This window comes from Nilaparvata lugens, chromosome 1 (assembly GCF_014356525.2).
Source record: "Nilaparvata lugens isolate BPH chromosome 1, ASM1435652v1, whole genome shotgun sequence".
NCBI lineage: Eukaryota > Metazoa > Arthropoda > Insecta > Hemiptera > Delphacidae > Nilaparvata > Nilaparvata lugens.
Window position 1 is genome coordinate 39,388,839 of NC_052504.1, and position 23,280 is coordinate 39,412,118.

Below are 23,280 nucleotides of genomic sequence, written 5' to 3' on the forward strand. Positions count from 1 at the left end.
AAGAATCGAACAGAAGAAGGGAGTAGCGGTTCAGCTTTCAGTTTCGATCGACGCCACTAATCAGCTGACATTGATAAAAACATTCGAATGTCATCGTGCAGACTTGATTGTTCTGTTCACCCCCATGCATTGGGCGGTGTGAATAAAAACGAGTACGACGAGTATTTACTTACAATTAAAGTGTAACAAGTATTTAAACTGATGTGAATAAAGCATTGAGTTTACTTGTGACCATGTACTCGCCAACCCGAGGGTTTACTAGGAAGTATTTACTCGCGAGACAACTGAATTTGCAAGAAAGTCAAGTAAATACTTGTAGCGCCACACAGACTACTACGCATCATTTCCTGTTGTGACTTGTTCTGTTTTTGTCGCTAAACGCAGATTGCACGTGAGTGCTCTCTATAGCACCAATGACAGTCGGAATGCGAAATTTTGAAGCCCAATCTGACTTGGCCTAATCCATATCTTCAATAGTGCATGGAAATTTAATCCAATCTTCAGACTTTGACACTATTTTATCTAATATACTTGAAAATATTCTGCTGACGGTACTTCTTTCAACCCCCATGTCGTTGGCAACACCACTTTGGAATCCTGGATCACTAAGCTATCTCAGAAAATTTTCCATCTTTTTCTTTGCAGTTAATCCTCCACCACTTGCATCAGTGTTTTCATCAAGAAAGTGCGAAGTGAGAAAATCTATGTTTTCGCCCTCAAATTGTCTTAGTTCCTTAGATAGATGAGGACTTATATCACGCCGGTCTCTATAACGTTTCACACCATGCAGGTTCATAAATGCAGCCATCTCTCGTGTACAAGTACAACTGCAAGTCTGGGGTCGGGTTGACTTGCGAATGGACGAGTATTTACTTGCTGCAGAAGTACTTGCATTTATTCACACCAAAATTGGCATTTTTCGGGGGTTTACTAGCCTCTCAAGTATTTACTCGTGAGTAAGAGTAAATACTTGTTTTATTCACTTCAATTTTGGCGTTTACTTGTCATTCAAGTATTCACTTGTCCTACTCGTTTTTATTCACACCACCCAATGACTCACAGTGTTTTTATGTTACACTAGCAGGAACCCGTGCTCCGCAAGGATCTATTTAAAAACTTGACAAACTGAAAACTTGACGTAATGAAATTTTGAAGAATTGAAAATAGGCCTATAACCATCCTTGGTTAATTAAGAATGTATATGCAAAATTTCAAGTTAATTAGTCCAGTAGTTAAGACGTGATGATGCGTCAAACATAATTTTCCTATCCCGTACGTGTATAAGCCAGCTCTTTACTTTATTATAGATATAGTTAACGAATGCAAGAGATAGGACTGTGGAACAGAATAGTGGTGAACGGTGAAACTATGATAGCGCCAGAAGTGTCTCAAACACAATAGTAGGTACTACATGAACTTTTTGAAAGTGATTTGAAAAAAAATGTTAAAACAACTGAACTGAAAGTTGTCAACCTCCATTTAGAGAGGCTTTTGTTTGAGCCGAATGTAAATCTATATATATATATATATATATATATATAAAATATATATATATATAAAATATATATAAAAAAAATGTTAAAACAACTGAACTGAAAGTTGTCAACCTCCATTTAGAGAGGCTTTTGTTTGAGCCGAATGTAAATCTATATATATATATATATTATGTAAATATATATATAATGTAAATCTATATATATATATATATATATATATATATATATATATGAATGTCTGTTTATTTGTTCCCTATAGACTTGAAAAGTAGGCTACTTGTCATAACGGCATGAATCTTTGGGAATATGTTGTGTGAATATTGGGGATGGTATCTGAAGAGAAACTTTAAAAGGAGGGCTAATAATAATTGACCGAGCGAAGTGAGGTCTAAGATTCAAGTCGACGGTTTTGCATTTCTCTTAATGTTTGAATGTTTATATGTTGCGCATTTACGGCGAAACGCGGTAATAGATTTTCATGAAATTTGACAGATATGTTCCTTTTTTGATTGCGCGTCGACGTATATACAAGGTTTTTGGAAATTTTGCATTTCAAGGATAATATAAAAGGTAAAAGGAGCCTCCTTCATACGCCAATATTAGAGTAAAAATCAGACTATAGAATTATTCATCATAAATCAGCTGACAAGTGATTACACAGATGTGTGGAGAAGCCAGTCTATTGCTGTATTTCCATAAGGTCTATAGTTTCAATCAGGTAGGTACTTGTGGATTAGAATACTGCGTGAGGTCTAGTGTTCACAGAAATACTAGTTATTCATTAATCCATTTTACTGACCTATGTTTTCAAAATTGTCGGTCGAGCAGCTACCGAAGAACGGAAAGATGATCATGATTCAAGATCATATTGTGATAATATGATTTAGCATTTAAAGTTACCAGCTGTAATAAACACGTCACCCTGTGATAAATTGTGTACTGGTATTAAAACGGTAGTTTGGAGTTGAAGTGTAGTTGATTGGTACCAGCTGTAGATAATGGTTGTTTAGAAGACCTATACAAATAATCATCACTCCCCTATCATTGAGAAACTGGAAAATGTTGAAAAATATTATTCACCTCATGAAAGAGTTGCTCATATTGCATTCATTAATTACTGAAGAATGACAGAATAATTTACAACTTTTTTGAATTTAGCTAAGCTTATATTCATCCTAAAATGGAAGATGGAAAGAATATGGAATTCTGTGTGATTCATCGTACATCGCATATTTCCTGGACCATCTATTGACAATCAACAACTATGAAAACATTGAATTCATCTTTGAAACACTGATTCAACATATATCTATTTTTTTAATTCAACACTTTACTGATAGATACTACTACCAATTGATTGAGAAGAATATGTTTTCAGAATAATGAATGCTGCATGACTAAGCACATAGAAAGTCCGTATTGAGATGTAAATGAAAATATTGATTGTCAGATAAAATTCATGATTCACCAAATAAAGTCAAGTGTGACATGAGTGTTGACTTTTTGGCGGTACGAAGTTCGCCGGGTAAGTTAGTTTTAAATAAAGCTTTATTATTAATAGTCAACGCTGAAAAAAGACAGACTCAATCACCAGTAATACTATAAATTCTATGAGGGACCAGTAAGCCATTAATTTTGAGTGGTTCAATCACTTCCATTATGGACACTGGATACATTATGGACAATCAATAAGTATGAAATTTATCAGCTACAGAATAAAAAACTTTTGATTGCAGTGACCCTGACTACTACAATATGAATAACCATTTGGATCAAATATAAGAAATTACTCACATATCTCATCAACTCTTACTTTTTATTCACAAAATATAGGTATATATGTTATATTGAATGAACTTACGGCTAGTACTCAAGTTTGTCTTTTTCTGGCCGTGCTACAAATAAATGTAGGTATATGTTTGACATTTTGTTTTTGTAATCTTGTTTTCTATTAAGAAAGTTTTCAATGTGATTTTGATGGCATTTAAATTTGAAAAAATCTGGTGTGGTACACTCACACAACTTTCCTTGCTCATATTTGAAACTACGATCAAACTTCTGTATATAGCCTTTATATAATTGTTTTCAGAGTACTTTTTCTTTGTGTAAATTGTGAAATTCGATGATTTTTTTAGTCGTCATTTTTTAAAGTAGTCAAAACAGCTGTTCTACACATGAAATATCTCGACTATGTGTTCTTTTTATGAACTGCGCTACCTACCTACCTCATGCACGAGAAGGAGGTTACTAAGTCCATTTCCCAAGGATGGGGTGGACCCCCATTGGTTACCCAGAAAGGAGACTCATGCCAGTTGATAGAACTGATAAATAACTATACAGGGTATGAATTTGAAAGAAATCGGTCAAGTTATTTTTGAGAAAATCGTGAAAAGCATGGTTTTTTAGTAATTATCCGCCATTTTTCTCAAGAATATTACGGAGCTCCTGCAATTTTCCCAGAAAAAAACTCATGTCATTTGAAAGGGCTTATGAATAGCTATCCATGGTATAAATTTGAAGGAAATCGTTAGAGCCGTTTTCGAGAAAACCGTGAAAAACATGGATTTTTATTCATTATCCGCCATTTTTCTCAAGAATATTACGGAGCTCCTGAAATTTTTCCAGAAATGAGACTCATGGCAGTTGATAGGGCTTATAAATAGCTATCCATGGTATAAATTTGAAGGAAATCGTTAGAGCCGTTTTCGAGAAAACCGTGAAAAACATAGTTTATTAGTCATTATCCGCCATTTTTCTCAAGAATATTACGGAGCTCCTGAAATTTTCCCAGAAGTGAGACTCATGTCATTTGATAGGGCTTATGAATAGCTATCCATGGTGTAAATTTGAAGGAAATCGTTATAGCCGTTTTCGAGAAAACCGTGAAAAACATGGTTTTTTAGTAATTATCCGCCATTTTTTCCGCCATCTTGAATTGAATTTTATTGAATTTCTTATTGTCGGATCCTCATGGTAGGTATAAGGACCTTAAGTTTAAAATTTCAAGTCAATCGGTTAATTAGGAATGGAGTAATCGTGTTCACAGACATACACACACATACACACACACATACACACACACAGACCAACACCCAAAAATCATGTTTTTGGACTCAGGGGACCTTGAAACGTATAGAAAACATGAAATTAAGGTACCTTAATTTTTTTGGAAAGCAATACTTTCCTTACCTATGGTAATAGGGCAAGGAAAGTAAAATGAATTATCAACAAACTCCTAACTAAAGACAATCTCTGTGCTCTGTTCTAATCGGAATGTATGAGACTTCATATACAGCTGATAAGGCGCAAACCGAACTGGCCAAGCATACAACAATGGAACAAACACGTGGCAAGCTCGCGTTCTCGACCAACGCAAAAATGATTCGATCAGCTGATTGATAAGATTACTTTAAGCTTCCCAATGTTTCAAAATATGTTAGAATATCATGTGTCAATTATCTCAGTTCCATATTGCATTCACATTACCATGTTCATAACCTTACTTAATAGGATCCTTTTTCATCCTTTGAAACCTTAGAGACAAAATATCTCAAAATCCGTTCTTAGTGCGCGTCTAGCATGTTTGAAAAATATTTGGGCAAAGTTTTAAGTTTGTAGGCCAATTAGTTTGAGCTGTAGTGTGATTTTACATAAAAATTTTCGAAAAATACCCTCTCCTGAACCCCCTGTGCTCCTGATCGGAATTTTCTGTTATATCTAATTTTTCTTTCCTTACCTATGGTAATAGGGCAAGGAAAGTAAAAAGAATTATCAACAAACTCCTAACCAAAGACAATCTCTGTGCTCTGTTCTAATCGGAATGTATGAGACTTCATATACAGCTGATAAGGCGCAAACCGAACTGGCCAAGCATACAACAATGGAACAAACACGTGGCAAGCTCGCGTTCTCGACCAACGCAAAAATGATTCGATCAGCTGATTGATAAGATTATTTTAAGCTTCCCAATGTTACAAAATATGTTAGAATATCATGTGTCAATTATCTCAGTTCCATATGGCATTCACATTACCATGTTCATAACCTTACTTAATAGGATCCTTTTTCATCCTTTGAAACCCTTAGAGACAAAATATCTCAAAATCCATTCTTAGTGCGCGTCTAGCATGTTTGAAGAATATTTGGGTAAAGTTTTAAGTTTGTAGGCCAATAAGTTTGACTGTAGTGTGATTTTACATAAAAAATTTTGAAAAATACCCTCTCCTGAACCCCCTGTGCTCCTGATCGGAATTTTTCTGTTTATATCTAAATTTATTCGTAGCTGAACAGAAAAGTTCCTCATGACTTTGCTGTGCAATGAGCGGTTAAAAAGTTCAAAATTTTTGGGGGGCCCCAGCTCCCAGATTCATTCCATGAGTAAAAATAAGAATATTAAATCAATAAGAGCAGAGATATCCTGCTGATTTTTCAAACTGTAATGAATTCAATGTAAACTTGGGCTATTACTATTGTACGTCTATTGGACACAATAGTGAAAACAAAAGTTCCACTAATGCTATCGAAAGTCTAGGAAACCCTCTATGATAAAAGAAAGTAACCTAACTATACTATCGTTGTCTGACAGACGTTTGATAGGATAAATCGAAAATGATGAAAGTTTATCAGAAGAACACCTTCACAACAGACGCCAACTGACAGCTATTGAGGAGGAAAACAGCTTCTGGTGTTTATGGTGCATGAAAAAAACTGATGAATTTTCCGCGACGTCTCACAGATGTAGTAGTCTGAGGGCTAAAATATATAGGCTACTATAACTGATAAAAAATGAATAGGCCAATCGTAATCAAAATGTTGATAGAAAATAAATATAATAATGACGAAATAAGGTACGGCACCGTACCTATACAAATGATGAGAGGATTAGCCTACAGCTTCAGAGGTGGGTTCCGAACCCGAGGAATGATTCTTAAAACAATAAATTATATTTAGAGGAGTCGGTGCTTCAATTCAAACCTTACGAGATGTGTTGTGAAGTAGCAGAGACAAAAGAAAATATTTCTCAAGTACTCTTTTATCTATATGGAAGTAGTTAGCAATTTTGAAGCTTGAATAAGTTTTTGAACGTTCTGCGGGCGTCGGTCAATAGTGTAGTTGCGATCCCACAGGACAGGTGGCGTTGCGATCAGCACGCTCCCATCTGATAGAAGGCGCTGACGACAGTCGAGCGTCAAGCAGCAGCCAGCTTTGGATCAGTATTCGGTCGGTTCTGTTCACACTGAACCGGCGTCTTTCCGTGATGGTCCACTGGTGTTATCAATGTTTTCTCCAACAGTAGATAAGAGTGACCGGAACTGTTGATGCATTCATCGTATTCTCTTCGTTTCAACGGCTGGTAAGTAAATAACATGTTTATTACAGTATTGGTCTATGACAAACAGTTGTGACCGACCCTAGCGGCTCGTAATAATAATTGTAATCACGCGACTGGATTTCAGACAAATGATTAATGGGTGAAGTAAGCTGTCAATTTCCACCCCTTCTTTACAAGTGCTGATGGTACTTTCAGAAAACAATGAAAACATTTAACCACCTGTACTTCTATGAGAAGGTACTCTGCTCTAATGTACTACATATTTGATAAAATTTAATCTACCTAGTGTAAATTTTCACTAAAAATTATTTTTGAATAGAATGCATAAATGAATGGATTCAGCATTATCATTCAAATAGAAAATAGCCTAATTCTTCAATACAAATCATATGAGATTTTTTCTATTAAGTTAGTAACTGTAACTACTGACAAAATTCCCTGTGACATGAATGAAAGATTATATTGCCATACCAGTTATATTATCAATAGTTATAGAATTTTATAATACGTAGCATCTACAGTAGGCCTATTAAATGTACAGAAATCTTACAAAATATAAATCGGAAGAAATGGGATGGGGGAAGGAAAAGGATAGAAAAACGATAGGACCAGGTGGTAGAAAAAATCAAGAACTGGATTATTTACAAAGGATTGCGATGCAGAATAAGAAAACACACAAGTCAGAAGAGTACTCTTTGTGAAAACATCTCATTGATAGAAGAAGTAATATTGTATTTGATCCAGGTGTTTATCATGTTATAGTTATTTTCGCACATTCAATATTATACTGTTCGGGATTTATATATTAATGATATAAGTTCTCTTCTGATAGAATATAATTTATTTTCATAAAATTTGAATAATTAACGTACCTTTAATAATAGCCTAACTTATGTATTTTTGTGTAAGGGTGGTCACTGACCAAGGGTAGTATAGCCTATAAATCCTTGACCACTAACGACAGGACAAGTGCGAGCGTGTGTGAACGGACATAATATATGTCTTCGAACGAAATATACATTCACGCGAAAGGCTTCCAAATAAAAACATATTTATGATAACAGCTTCCAACATGAAATAAACAACCACTAACAATAAATAAACCACTAAAAAATTACAATGATAAAGATACAAAAAAATCTACATCAAATAGAGCAGCGAAGAGAAAATAACAAAAAATCGAAGATTACTATCCTCAAAAACTTTTGAGGCCTTTCGCTGATAACACAACATGTACGTATAACGAGCATGTGTGCACACACATGTTCAACACACTAACTTGTCCTGTCATTACTACCCTACCCTTATAGTCAATTGCACGAAAATAGTCTGATGGAAATTGGAACGGTTGAGTACCACCTCACCCCCCAGCACCCGCATCCATAGACATTGCCAATTCGACATAATTATGTATTATTTATTTATTTATTCGTATACAAAAATACAATTAAGGTAAAAACAACAGGCGTTCGCCCAAAACTGCTCTAAACCTTAATTTGGAATACACAGTGTAAAGGTTATGTAAATAATAACTTAATTCACACACTATTTTGATTCCAAAAAATGTAATTATTATAAAAATAATTTATTTATCATTTTTATAATCAGCTGTGGACAACGTTATTCAACTCTTATTATTTGGAATCGTTGCACTCATGTGCTTGAATTTCCATCGAACTATTCTCGTACGGTTGACTATTGTGATTGCTGATTGGATAAAAATAATATAATATGTTTATTATTTTATTTTAATGGTTAAAAAGTTGAGTTTCTACACTTATGAAATTAGCACAGTGGGTAGGGGTGAGGACTTTTGATATGTTTACCCCAGGCACGGCCCTAGGGACTTTGCCGCCCTGGGCGAAATCGGCAAACGCCGCCCCCCCCAACCGCCAGGTATCCCGTCTAATAATTGTTTACTTAAATATTTGCCCGAAGGTTATCAGCTTTTCCAGTTAAAAATGACATTTAAACAAATATTTGACAAATATAAATATTGAGGAATAAGTGCAAGCAACGAATGCTCAAATAAAGGTATGGAAGAAAATTTTGGAACACAATTTTCAACTCTACAGCTCTTTTAAGGATAGTAAGAGGATTAACATATCAAAAATCCTCACCCTTACCCCATGTGCCAAAGGGGTGGGGGTGGTTTGAAAGTACAATTTTTTAATTTTTCTCATATATCTCGGAAACTATGCATCTTATGAACATTTGTACTCTGTACAAAATTGAAGCTCACAAAATTACCAACAAGGTTTGTTCTCTACATTTTCTTCATATATCTCATAGTTTCTGAGATATCCGCTCTTGAAGGTGAGACATTTTTTGAGAAAACACTTCTGCCTCCAATTTTTTCATCTTCTCGGCCTTATAATTTTTGAACGATTGATGAGAAAAATCCGTGCTGATTATAAGCTGACGGAGCATCTAATTATCTTCAATTTGATGTATATTTTCACTATTTTACGCATTTCCCTACGACTGTTGCAGCAGTTTTAGTGTTGAGAGTGAAATTTTCTGTTCAGCAACAAATAGATCAGTTGACAATGAAATTTGAAGGGAATGTTTGGAACTCAATTTTATACTTTGCAGCTCTGTTGACACTAGTTTGGAGGTGAGCATATCAAAAATCCCAACCCCTACATCGTGTGCTAAAGGGATGAGGGTGGTTTGAAAGTTGCATTTTCCACTTTTACTTACATGCTTATATCTTGGAAACAATGAGTTCTATTGACATAATCATCCACATAAAAATGAAGCTCAATGAATTTCCTACAAGGTTTGTTTTGTAGAGGTTTTCATTAAATATGATACTAAATTTTTGAGATATATATGTTCTAAAGTGATTCATTCTCAAAAACCCAGTTTTTCTTCCATTTTTCGCTCTTTCAAGTCTTTTAGTATTGTACCATTTTTCGCTTTTTTAGTATTGTACTCAATACTTTTTGACGTGTCATATACTACCAAGCTTTGCTTGATTATGTAGTGTTACATGACGAAAATTAAACTAAACTTTAACTTCTCAACAATTGATGAAAAAAGAATGTGCTAATTACGAGATTTTAGAACATTAAATCATCTTCCATTTCATGCATAATTCGACTATTCCAAGCATTCCCATACGACTGTTGCAGTAGTTTTAGTTTTGAATGTCTTGTTTGGTAGGAAGTTTAGAAACACCCCCTGTGTTCAATTCCGCAGACATTCCAATACGTCTGGTACCAATAAGTTCCAGGTACTCAATATGGATGTTCATACTGAAGCACATTCCAATTTATGATCACAGAATAGTGTGATATTCAAAAAAAGTCACTTGTTGCAAATCTTGATATTTGACTCAAAACCTAAAACTGCTGGAACAGTCATAATTATGGGAATGCATGAAATAGTCGAATTATACATGAAATGAATGATAATTTAATGCTCTACAATCTCGTAGTAAGCACATTCTTTTTCCATCAATTGTTGGAACATTATAAGAATTGAAAGAGCGAAAAATGGAAAAAACTGGGTTTTTGAAAATGCATCACTTTAGAACATATATATCTCAAAAAGTATCAGATTTATCGAAATCCTCTACCAAACAAAACTTCCACTCTCAACACTAAAACTGCTGCAACAGTCGTAGGGAAATGCGTAAAATAGTGAAAATATACATCAAATTGAAGATAACTTGATGCTACAGTGTACAAATGTTCATAAGATGCATAGTTTCCGAGATATATGAGAAAAATGAAAAAATGGTACTTTCAAACCACCTCCACTCCTTAAGCACATGAGGTGGGGGTGAGGACTTTTGATATGTTAATCCTCTTACTATCCTTAAAAGAACTGTGGAGTTGGAAATTGTGTTCCAAACTTTTCATTCTATAATCTTTAATTGACTGGACTAGAACAGTAACACAAAATATCTGATTAAACTATTTTTATGTTCGGAACAGATACGGTACACAATAAGAAAAATTCCTTCTCCAGTTCTTCAAGATCTAGGGACTGAGCTATTTCATGTTCGCTAGACCACTCAGACGTTCCTGGGACATTGTTGATCTTAGATATATGTCTTCATTAGCTTGAGTTTGGAAAAGCTTCTTATAAAATTTTACTATTCACATTGAAATTATTATTTATTTGCATTTAACAATATTCTGTTCCTTAAAATTTGCCGCCCCCAAAAATCTGCCGCCCTGTGCGGCCGCCCGGTCCGCCCACCCCTGGGGCCGGGCCTGGTTTACCCCTCTCGTTGACAGGACCAATTGATCAATTTTACAAATTGTAAAATAGGTACTATACGTTGGAAGGAGGTTGGTTTGGGGCAGATTAAGATAAGCGCCATCCGCTCTGTTATCAGATCTGATTCTCCTCTTTGAAGAGTTGTCTTTTTGAGGACAGTTCTGCTAAGATACAATAAAGGTGGATTCTCACATATCAGTATCAGTATACGAGGCCAATACAGTGTAAATATAATTCCCTTGAGCTGTAATAGGACTTCTCACTGACAACCGGGACGAATGGTATGAATAATAACTTATGGAGATAATATTCTCACTGTATCGGACACGTTCCCTGATACTGGGATTTGGGATCCAACTCAATGAGCTGCAAAATCACTTTCCAGTAGTTAGGAGCCCACCTAAAAATGGAGGTCAACTCATCTCTCAATATCATCCTTCACATTACCCTCACACAAGCCCAAGGCCAAGGTTTAATCATTGAAACAATATACCGTCATTATTTTCCAGAGAGAAAAGGGCGGAGAGTTCATTGGTGCGAATGAATCTTTAAAATGCTTCAATCAAGTACCTATTTACAGCGAAATCCGTATGGATCTCTTTCGAATAGAGAATTGAAATATGTAGCTTCAATTCATTGTAATTTAAAAAAAATTTAATTACTTTCCAGCTTAATTTCAATCAATTATTTATAATGAAATACGAGGCTTATGATAAAGGCTACTATAGCATTGAACAATCTAAGAAAATTGATGACCTAGTGTTCGGTCTCATTATACATTTTATTTATAACTTATTTTTAATCAAAAAAATGAAGATTTATTCAAGTTGAATAAAATTGTATAGTAAACGTTCCAATTTTACTCAGGAGATAATGTTAGATCACTTTCTCTTTCACCAGCAGTGGTTATTCATTAGTAGAACTCTATTACTCATAGAATGAACTGATAACAGCATGGGATTACATGAATGGGAAACCATACAAGTTCCAAGGTCTAACCAAAGAATATTACATAGTGTCAGGTATTTTGTTTTTGTTCAGTTCAGTCACCTTTCATTATAATATTTATGGAATTGACGAAAGAATCTAAAGTCAATCTGTTTCTCACTTATCACTATTTTTCCAATAATAGGCCTATACCAACTTGACTGATTCAATATTCTCAATAATGAATGACAATTTTATCTAAACGGAGATTATTATTTTTCTGATCAGTACTCGAGAATAAATAATACTGATTTGAATATCTATCTTTACAAAAGAATATTCTATGGCTTCTCTAGATGACAAGATTCGAAAGTTAAAACTCAAAACTTATTGATAGATATAAAAGATTGATTAAAATCGACCATAAAACTTTTTCCATTCGTGAACAACAAAAAGAAATTTCAAGATCACCTGAGTTTTACTAGAAAGGCTGTTATCACTCAGTTTAGATAAGTGACTATTCTCTCGGTTCCCTCGTTGGAAGGGCCGCTTCTTGGTCAGTTCCAGTTTAAGCTTCAGCAACATTTTCAAGCTTCAAAATCACTCTCGTTGGTTCTTGACACTCCTGAAACTGAGTAGATTAATCCGTTATAACTGTCCTCATCACATGTTATCTCACTCCGTTATCACACGTTATCTCATCATTGTCCCTCCAGTTCCCCATGTACAAGACTATAGAGTTAATTTTGAATACCTAGGTATTGATAAAATGAATTGATATTCCGGGAATAGACTATATGAATTGACTAATATCAAATTAATAATGAACATTTCATGATTTTCCATAATTGTAGAATTTTGGAGTGATCCGTGGTCTAGTGGATAGAGTGCTTGCATAGCAGCCTAGAGATCCCGGGTTCAAACCCGCTCTTCACTAAAGGTTTTTGATCAGGTCACTCCCGTGTTATCGGATTAGCACGTTAAACTGTCGTTCTCGGCTGAAGTATGACAGTCGTAATGCCCATTAACGGCTTAAATTATATAGACTATTCAGGTGATGTGGAACCTTCCCGCAAGGGGAAGCAAGGGAACCTCCCCAACAACAAAAGCCATACAAATTTTCTTTTTTTCATTACCATGTTCAGTATTAATTGAAACATCAAATTCAATTTGCATAGGAGGATTTGAGTTTTCACGTTGCGACAAGAATGGTGATTCGAATAATGGTAGGTTACTGACATTAAATTATTCATAAAAGTTGATGGTTTGAAAGCGTTCTGTGTTTACAGTACTATAGAGGCGAATTTCCCGAATGAGCCATGACAATGTAATAGCCTATTCTTTGATGCTCGTCCAATTAAATTATTCACGCTTTTTATATAATCATGCTTGTTTCTGATGCTATGAATATTAATAATCTAATGTGTTGTGGATCCATATTAAAGTTTTCATCCTGCATCTACATATTATAGTAACTCAATATTTCAAGTATCTAAATCCGCTCAGTATTTGAACAGATTAGCAAACCCTGTGAAAGTGATTTGTTCTGTGTATAGTACAGTACCTACCTGCTAATTTGTGCCTAGTTAATTATAAAAATACATCATTCTGTGACCATTATTTATTCATTCTTTTAATAGTACGGAATAGACGAGGAATTAATTCCTTAATAACTACAGTAGAAGTCCTATTATCCGAATTAATCGGGACCGGGCGGGCCTCATTCGGTTAATCACATTTTCGGCAGATGAGCTACTTCGTGTTTTCACAAAAACTAGAGATGTGAACGAAAACTGTGTGTCAAAAGTTATAAGTGTTTGAAATTTTGATCCTTGAGATGTCCTTAAGCGCGCCTCTCCACTAGTTAATACTGAAATGAAGTGGATCTAACAGGTGATTCTCATAGAACATAGTCTCATGAACTTATTTCAATGTGCGAAATATCAATGTGAGAACAATGTAGTTGGTGATGATGGTTGAAGCTAAAAATTAGGTGTTTTTCACAATACAAGGAGCATTGTTGTCAGGTGTACCTGGAAATCTATATGAGGTAGCTCTACCTGATCTCAGATTGTAGAGCACAGATATACGCCCAGAGGGATTTTGAATTATAGATATAAATGGTGGTAACAATCGAAAGATATTGTTGATCAAAAACTAAAATTCAACAAAAATGATTTTTCTTCAAATTTCACTAATTTTTGAAAAATCATATTCAGAACTCATTGGATATAGAGAGTTCCGATTGATCTCATTTCATCCAGAATTTTATAATATAAAAAAAAGACGTGAGCAAAATTTTCTGTCCGATTACGAGATTTGGCAGAAATAGCTGAAAACTGGAAAATGAGCCGAAAATACGAGGTTTTGGGCCACTCTGTATCTAGCACAAGGAAATTTCGCATAAAGAAATTGGTTCTGGACTTCTCTTATGTACACAAATAATATATGAAAAAATCAGAACTACAATATAAATTGCATGCACCAATGTAAATAGTGAATGGTCTATATAGTGCTTTTTCGTCCTATCTAATTTATTCAATATCTGAACATATTCCATATTCCTGGAAATTTCGAACACTTTTTTCTGAAAGCGATTCGGTTGATAATCGGAGTTAACATACCTATACTACTGTATTCCATTTGCATTCATACATTTTCGAGGCTCGAGAAGTGAATAAATAATTGTTCTTTATTCTTAATGTAACGCCTATGAAATAAAAATGAAAAATTCCATCTTGTTTAGTTATAGAGGTTCTATAGAGGTTAAAAGTAAATATAATCTTCATAAGATTTTATTTTCTATTGAAATTGATTCAGAAAGGAACTAATTTTTCACTCTCAAAATGTCATAATAACAATCTACGATTTCTGAAGTTGCTTTTCACCTTTCACATTCTACTCAACAAGTGAAGTGAGAGAGAAACAGTTTTCGTGTTTGGTAATCTGCATAACGGGTTTACGATCCACTAATACCATTGTCATGTATACGATTTTTTCGCACTTCTTTGGACGGTCAACCTTCCTCTACCAGAAAAGAAAACGTGATAAATAATGTTACTCACAGTATGCTGTTAATTGCTCTAAAAGATGAAGTATCTTCTGTATAAATGCTATTGATGATCTGTTATGTTCGAAATCATATTGAGATATTGTAGAATATGATTTCCATTTTTATTTGGTGGCGTTTTAACGCAAAAAGCTTATCTAGAAGGTATTTAAAAATGCTCCTAGTTAATTGAAAAATTGCTTAAGATTGAAAACTTGAATGAACCAAAAATTATTTTTCAATTGCTTAGATTATTATACACCTTGTCCCACGAAGAGGTTTACACGTTTAATTTTATATCACGTGCCCATTCATGTACCTAACTTTTTTAAATTTTACACAGTTTACAAAGTAGGTTCTAAGAATATTCTGGGAAAATTTCAGCTTCCTAACCTTCGTAGCAACAAAATGTCGGCATATGAAAATTTAATGAATTGGTAAAATTTTCAATATGTCGTCATTTTGTTTCTACGAAGGTTAGGGAGCTAAAATTTTCCCAGAATATTTTAAGAACCTACTTTGTAAACTGTGTAAAATTTGAAAAAAGTTCGGTGCATGAATGGGCACATAATACAAAATTAAACGTGTAAACCTCTTCGTGGGACACGGTGTATTATGTTGAAGGCAGGTCATGATACTGAGTTTGAATAGGACTTGAGATAGTTATATGCGTCAAGGAAAATAATGTTGTTTTTATAATTTCAACTCATTGTGATTCGTTCTCGAAAACTTTCCAGTGAATGATGTTTTTCATGTTCATGCTTTCATGAAATAGAGTTTACATTTCTTCATCTAGCTCTTCAGGAAGAAGTTTCACAACTTTCCTATTTCCCATTATAATTTGTTCATTGCAGGTTTAGAAGATCAAATTTCTCGTACAAAAAATAACAGATACCGTAGATCTTAATCTTTTATCCCGATTAGGGATGGGACATCGTTGCAAAATATAATCAAATTCTATAATATTTTATTCCCCATGATCACTAGCGTATCAGGATTCTTTCAAGGGTGGTCCTTTCGAGAGCGTTGCCTATCCCCCCCCTCGGAGACCCAATGACGCACCCCCGCCAACCATCTCGTGATTCCATCAAAAAAGGTTGTCTGTCTAACCTTTGCTACTCATCATGTCAAAGTCTTCCGACCTTCTTTCGACCCTTACCCCACCTAAATTTATCGAATTATTATTGAGCAGCATAGATTAATATACAAATAGTCCAGTCAATGAAGACAAAAAACAAGGTTTTGTGCAACAAATGAAGAGAGAGATGAATTTTTTAAAAGTGTTGATATACACAGTACATAGTCTGGAAGCGAAGAGTCCTCATCGTTATTTCCCCCGCTTTCGGGCTCCACCCAGGACCCCATCGAAGTTCGAAATGGCAATGGTTTTGTAAAACAAGAACATATCGGCACCAAATAAAGATATCGATTTCATTCAATCCTTTTTATTCAATACATTCAATACTTCTGAGGATGGACAGAACTACATTATAATTAATGACATTATAACATTACATCGTATATTTATTCTTCAGGAAGTTATTCCCAAAGGTAGAAAATGAGCAACTTTTTACCTCATTATTTTATATTTTGTCTAATGAAAGATCAAGTTTTCATTTTTCGAAAACAATGTATTGTATAAAATGTTATAGCTCGTTTTGAGACCTTTAAAATGATATATCATGAGTCAAACTTTTTTGATGCCCTATAATCTTAATTGTACAGTGTACAATGTACGTATGTACGTTTTTGAGATGATCATTTGATTAATACCATACCATAGAGAAAAGATAGCACAAGAAGATCACCCATGATATAATAGGGCGTTTATGCTCCAATTTCCAATGATAACTCATGATAATAATGGTCAGTAGACAGTAGTAAACATTAAATGGCACGTATTTACGGAAATTTGGCTTGAAATTTGAAACATGAACTACCTATATATCACCTATCACAAACAGGTTGTTTTGGAAAAAACTATAATTGAAAGTGTTTTTTTACTTTCCTTGCCCTATTACCATAGGTAAGGAAAGTATTGCTTTCCAAAAAAATTAAGATACTCCAATTTCTTAATTTCTATATGTTTCAAGGTTCCTGAGTCCAAAAAAGTTTTTGGGTATTGGTCTGTATGAGGGTGTGTGTGGTGTGTGTGTATGAATGTATGTATGTCTGTGTACACCATATATCATCTCCCAAATTAACGGAATGACTTGAAATTTGAAACTTAAGGTCCTTACACCATAAGGATCCCACACGAACAATTTCGTTCAAATGCAATTCAAGATGACGGCTAAAATTATACCAAAAACAGGGTTTCTCAAGATTTCCTCATAAACGGCTCCAAGAATTTTGATCAAATTTATACCTATAATAGTCATTGATATCAACTGCCACTAGTCCCATATCTGTAAAAATTCCATGAGCTCCACCCCATCTATGCAAATTTTGATTTCATATTTCCAATTATCAGGCTTCAGAAACATTTTAAATGGGAAAGATTGAACATGAAAATCTCTTCAATTAATGTCCAGTAACATTTTCATCTAAAATTAAAAATAAGCTCGAAATTCGAGAAAATGTAATTGTTCAAATGCAAACTTAATGAGAGAGGCAACTGTTAATTCTAATTTCACTCTCAAATCATTCACTGGAAGAGATAGCAGAATTATTGATCTCTTCATCTGATCAATTTTAAATTATATTTTCGAAAACTCGACTGTTACCACTACCTCCGAGGTAGTGCTCTTACGCCGGAGACACACGAGGCCGTTTTTACTGAAATTTTCATAATGGCAAGGAAAGTTTTGTGAGTGCGCCTCACCAGATTTTTCTGTTCTCAATGCCATCCACCTCGGAAGCTCTTGATTACAGAGAGTTGAATTTGTCTCAAATTGTGGATCAGGATTCAGGATACTCCCTTTCAAGTGCATTAAATTAAATCCAAGAATTTATTGATAGTTTTGAAATTAGTTGGGTAAGTTGATATAAACCAAAGATTTCAAGAAATATTTTAATTAAACGCAGATAATGAAAACAAATTTTAGACTACAGGGCCTCTAGGATGAAATTAATTAATATTATATTCCAATTACTTGTTTTTTATTGCATCAATCTCTAGTTGGTGGGTGATAATTATTAGAAGAATAATAAAAAATCTGAATTTCTTCCATTTCAATTAATTGTAATTTTTCCAAGGTGAGTCAGTTCTCGATGAAATATATTGGAGCTTGAAGAGGAAAAATTAACCTACAGACTGGCTCTATTCAAAATTCTTATCCTGAATATTTTCAAAATGGGATCCATTAGAGTAACATTGTGAATTATCAAATATAATCGTAATTTTCCAATACTGGCACTCTTCAATGTCGAATAGTGTATCTCATTCTCATTGAATTTGATGATTCAGTATGACACATGATACTTTTTGACAATTCTTCGTCCAATAAATTGGTTTCCAAAATTGTTAGGGAATCACATGTAGATAAATAAAATCTACGTTGTGAAAATAATTAAGGACTGAAATTTTTTTAATTGAACAACTACACGACTTGAACTATTTCGGACTATGTGTAACCTTATCTAAATGTGGGAGGGGAATAGAACAAGGTTACCTTATTTTTCTCTCCCTATCATTTTGATGATGTACTTATTGTATCAATCAATAAAGAATAAAGAATCACATTTTGAGTTTTGGTGGGAATAAAACCTAGTGTGAATGATAATGTCCATGGTTATGGGAAAATTATGGTGAGTTTATGGAAATTTTCCGTAGTTTGGAAATAAAATGGCAGGTGCATTACAGTTGAGTACAGTTGAATGGTGGGTTACATTTCTGAAAAAGTATAATGTGTTTTTCATATCATGTCAAAGGTTTCTAAGTAGCTACTCAGTATTCACTTAGCGATCCTCAACCTTCATCTGGGAGACATCCCCTGGCCTTCATCTTTCTGAGTTGTCATGACGACAGATGATGCATTGGCTACGACTCTGTCATTAGAAAAACGTGTAACGTCCCAGACATGATCCAATTACCTGTTTCTGTCCCCACTTGCTACCTCAATGCAAGTGAGAATATGTGACAGGGTTGGTATTATTACGAAATATTATCATAATCATCTTCACAGTTTTGAGTCCTTGATGTTAAATTGAATTTCTGCATCCAGATATGTTAAATTCTGGTGACACATTACTAGTTCTTCACTGGTTTTAATGTAGAAGTCCAAATTTATGCGACTTCCTTGGTAACGATTTGAAATCTTCTCAATTTGAGTCATCTGTAATCATCAATCCGATCACAAATTTCTCCAATTAACCTGAATCTTCAATTTCTTCAGAATATTGAACAATGCCTACAATATTTTAAGTCCGATCAACCTCAGAATAAATCATTGGTATGGTGGGTGAAAGGGTGGATGAATTATTTTATCTACTGGAAGATGGAAGTAGGCCTATCCATCCCCTTCCCCAGGTATTCATGGAAATCTCATTCAAAGGAAGCAACACTATCTTAAAAAGAGGAACCGCTTATTTCAATTTATTAATTGAGATACGAGGCTTCCCATATTTGCTGGAATTCACGTAAATACCTTCTTCGAAGAAAAGTCAATCAAATCGGACGCTTGAAATGAGGGGGATTTAAGGAGAATTGATTTCATTGGTGCAGAGGCTTGAGTGATTTATGAGTTAGTGATGTGTACAGTCTCATAAATAACTCTTGAAAGAATCGAGGTGCATTGATTGTTATTCCATTTGGTGTAGGAGATTTTGATTGATTATAGTAATCTATTATGCTTTCAAAGTATTTCATCTGCTTCAAAGAGACGCGTAGTTGAGACTGAGATAATGACAAACTACATTCACAATTATTATTGTTTTATTTTCAGGTGAAGAAGCCGTAAAATGAGTGGTGGAGTTGAACTGGAAACACCCGTGGACGGGACAGATCCACTCACTCACTACTTCCACAAAAGCCCAGAGCATTGCTCGGTATCCTTCGCTGCCATCAATAAAATGCGCCAAAATATACAGGTTAGTCAACCAATTGTCATAAATCATCACATACTATTCACACACATCCAAAAAATAGCTTATATTCTCAATTTTCTCATTTTACAAAACGTGGATAGTTAACATTTTTTATAATATTGATCATTTTACATTTTATACTCTATAATGAAATTCTAATTCATTGAATATAATTTCTGAAATTCATCGCAAAAAACAAATAAACTGCAAAAGATTACTCTCGATTCCAATAAGCAAGAAGTCTTTTGCGATTTTTTTTACTAACTTAAAAAATTCTTAGTGACAAGAGTATTATTACCAGTCCCTTTCACTTTTTCGTTATTTTCAACAGCTTCGTGCGTTTTATTCATCTTATATACCACATAAAGTTGCCCCACTATATAAAAGCGAAATGGCACTCACTCACTGACTGACTGACTGACTGACTCACTCACTCACTCACTCGCAGAACTAAAAATCTACCGGACCAAAAACGTTGAAATTTGGTAGGTATGTTCAGTTGGCTCTTTAGAGGCGCACTAAGAAATCTTTCGGCAATATTTTAACTCTAAGGGTGGTTTTTAAGGGTTTAAAGTTCGTCTTTTAGCATGTATATTCTTCTTATTCGCTTAATTATAATTGAAAATTGTCCATATCATACTATAGAACTATAATCTAGAGAGAGTACCTCTTCGACACAGTTGTTAACTGGTAACTAAATTAATAATTTTGTCAGGTTGGCATAGAGTTGAGTTGACTTTGTTAGGTTGGCACCAAGTTGAAGATTGAAATGCATTTATCGCGGAGAAATTGATTGGGCACTGCTACTTCAGAGCTATTCCTGGGAATATTATATTACTAGCCGTCAGGCTCGCTTCGCTCGCCATATCCGTTTAGCCAGACGTTTAGTCTGGACCCTCGACTGGATCGTCCTAACATATGATAAAAATGCTCAAATGAAAAATGCAGGCGAGTGAAGCGAGCCTGCTGATCTCATTCTTGGACGATCCAGTCAGGGGTCCAGGGGGCGGAGCCCCCTGGCTAGACGGATATGGCGAGCAAAGCGAGCCTGACGGCTAGTTGCATATAATTTCTTTGCACGGTTTAACGTGAATCAGATGAAGAGTTTGAATACCGTTGTTCAGCTGATAACTTGAGCTCTCTGTAACAACCAACTTCATGATAAAATAAAACTAGGAACTTTTGAAAGCGGATAAGTATTGTATGCTAGAAGGTTGTGCCAGGGACAGTATGACGAAATTATACCATTAGTCCAGTCAACAAAAGATCATAGAGGGAAAAATTTGGAACACAATATTTGACCCAGCAGCTCTTTTAAGGATAGTAAGGGGGTAAACATAATTATTATCAAAAGTCCTCATACCTACCAACTGTGCTAAGAAGGTGAGGGTGGTTTGAAAGTACCATATTTTGGTTTTTTGCATATATCTCGAACAAATATGCGACTTTCAGAAATTTTCGTCATATACAAAAATAAAACTTACAAATTAGCCTACAAGTCTCGTGTTTAACATTTTTCCATATCTTTCATAGTTTTCTAGATATGAGCTCTTGAAGGTGTCACAATTTGAAGAGAAACCCTTCCGGCTCCGATTTTTTCATTTTTGGCCTTATAACTTTATAACAATTGATTGAAAAAGTCCGTGCTAATCATGAGCGCATAAAGCATCATATTCTCTTCACTTTAATGTTTCAATGTTCAGTTTAACAACAATAGACCAATTGACAGGTAAATTTCAAGGAACGTTTGGAACACAATATTTGATTACTTAAAAGGTAAACATATCAAAAGTCCTCATCCCTCCCCTTTGTGCTCAAGGGATGAGGGTGAAGTTTAAAAGTTGCGATTTTTCATTTCTGGCTTACACGCATGTATCGTGGAAACAATACATTTCAGCGACATTACTAACTGAACAAAAATGAAGCTAGATAAATTTCCAACAAGTTTTGTTAAGAAGAGTTTAGTGATATCTCCAACACTAAAGATGCTATAACAATTGATAGAAAGCATAAAATGGTGAAAAAATACATCAAATTGAGGAGAATTGAATCCTCTACAACATAACGTTCAGTACTTTTTTCGATGCATTGTTGAATAGGAATAAGAATAAGAATGATTTTTATTCCTTTAGTGCATACAAACAATGCTTTCGGAAACATCAAATCATACATTATAAATAACTTATAATATAATAACAGAATAATAGATTGAACGTTTCATTCCATTCAGGTTCAGGTTCAGGACACAAACAATGCTATTGGAAACCTCTATTTGAGGTTTCCTCCATATATGACAATAGAACAATAATATCAAGAGTAAAATAATCCAATGTACATAATACATCATTTGAATATAAACACATAAACATATAGAGTTAGAGACTACAAAGTACTATCAAGTATGGTTTCCAATAAATGATTCTCCACTGGCAGCTGAAGGAAAAGTGGGTACTGTAAGAGAAGGTTTTCAAGTTTTTGTCGTAATACTGTTGAAGACAAGTTTCTGGCTGGGTCTGGCAGAATATTAAAAAGTTTCAAGGATACATTATTGGGACTAGTTAATACTTTTTCCAGTCTTGTGTAAGGTACATCTATTTTTGTCTTATTTCGTGTATTATGGCTGTGGATGTCAACTCTGCATCCATATGATCCTATATCCTTCTTTACTTGAAGTAGGAGTTTGAAAGCTACCATACTGTAAACTGTCATAACGTTTTCTTTTATAAAAAATGGCTTGCAATGCTCCAAATACGCAGCACCTGATATAATTCTAATAGCCTTTTTCTGTAGTAAGAACACTCTTTGCACATCTGGGGCACGACTCCACAAGACCAATCCATGAATAAAGACATTCTGAAAAAAAGCGAAATAGCACATTCTTAAAGAGTGTGCGGGTACACAATCTCTGAGTCTTCGAAGAAGGTATATAGCAAGGTATATAGGTAGAGTACCCTACTAAGTTTGGAGCAGACACTTTCTATATGAGGTATTCATGTGAGTTCATAATCTAGTGTAATGCCAAGAAGCTTAACACTTTTTGCACTCTGACTGATCTGTCTCAAACCAAGCACTAGCTTCTGGGTCTTGATTGTATTCAAAAATAGACGGTTTGCCCTAAACCAGGCTTCTGCCTCGCCCTGACATCTGGACATCTTTTGTTCAATAGCACTGAGATCCACATCAGCAGTAACTGATGACATAGAGAAACAATAGCG

General features: G+C 34.6%; 1 protein-coding gene across 1 annotated transcript in view; it reads left to right on the forward strand.

The window, feature by feature from the left end:
* The first annotated feature begins 6,673 nt into the window (after nt 1-6,673).
* The window catches only part of LOC111048053 (kelch-like protein 17), a 56,745-nt gene continuing 40,138 nt past the window's right edge, over nt 6,674-23,280 (forward strand). The window contains exons 1-2 of the mRNA XM_039433666.1: nt 6,674-6,849; nt 19,924-20,068. Coding sequence (XP_039289600.1) covers nt 19,940-20,068 — 129 coding nt within the window. The 5' untranslated portion in view covers nt 6,674-6,849; nt 19,924-19,939. The remainder of the gene's footprint in view (nt 6,850-19,923; nt 20,069-23,280) is intronic.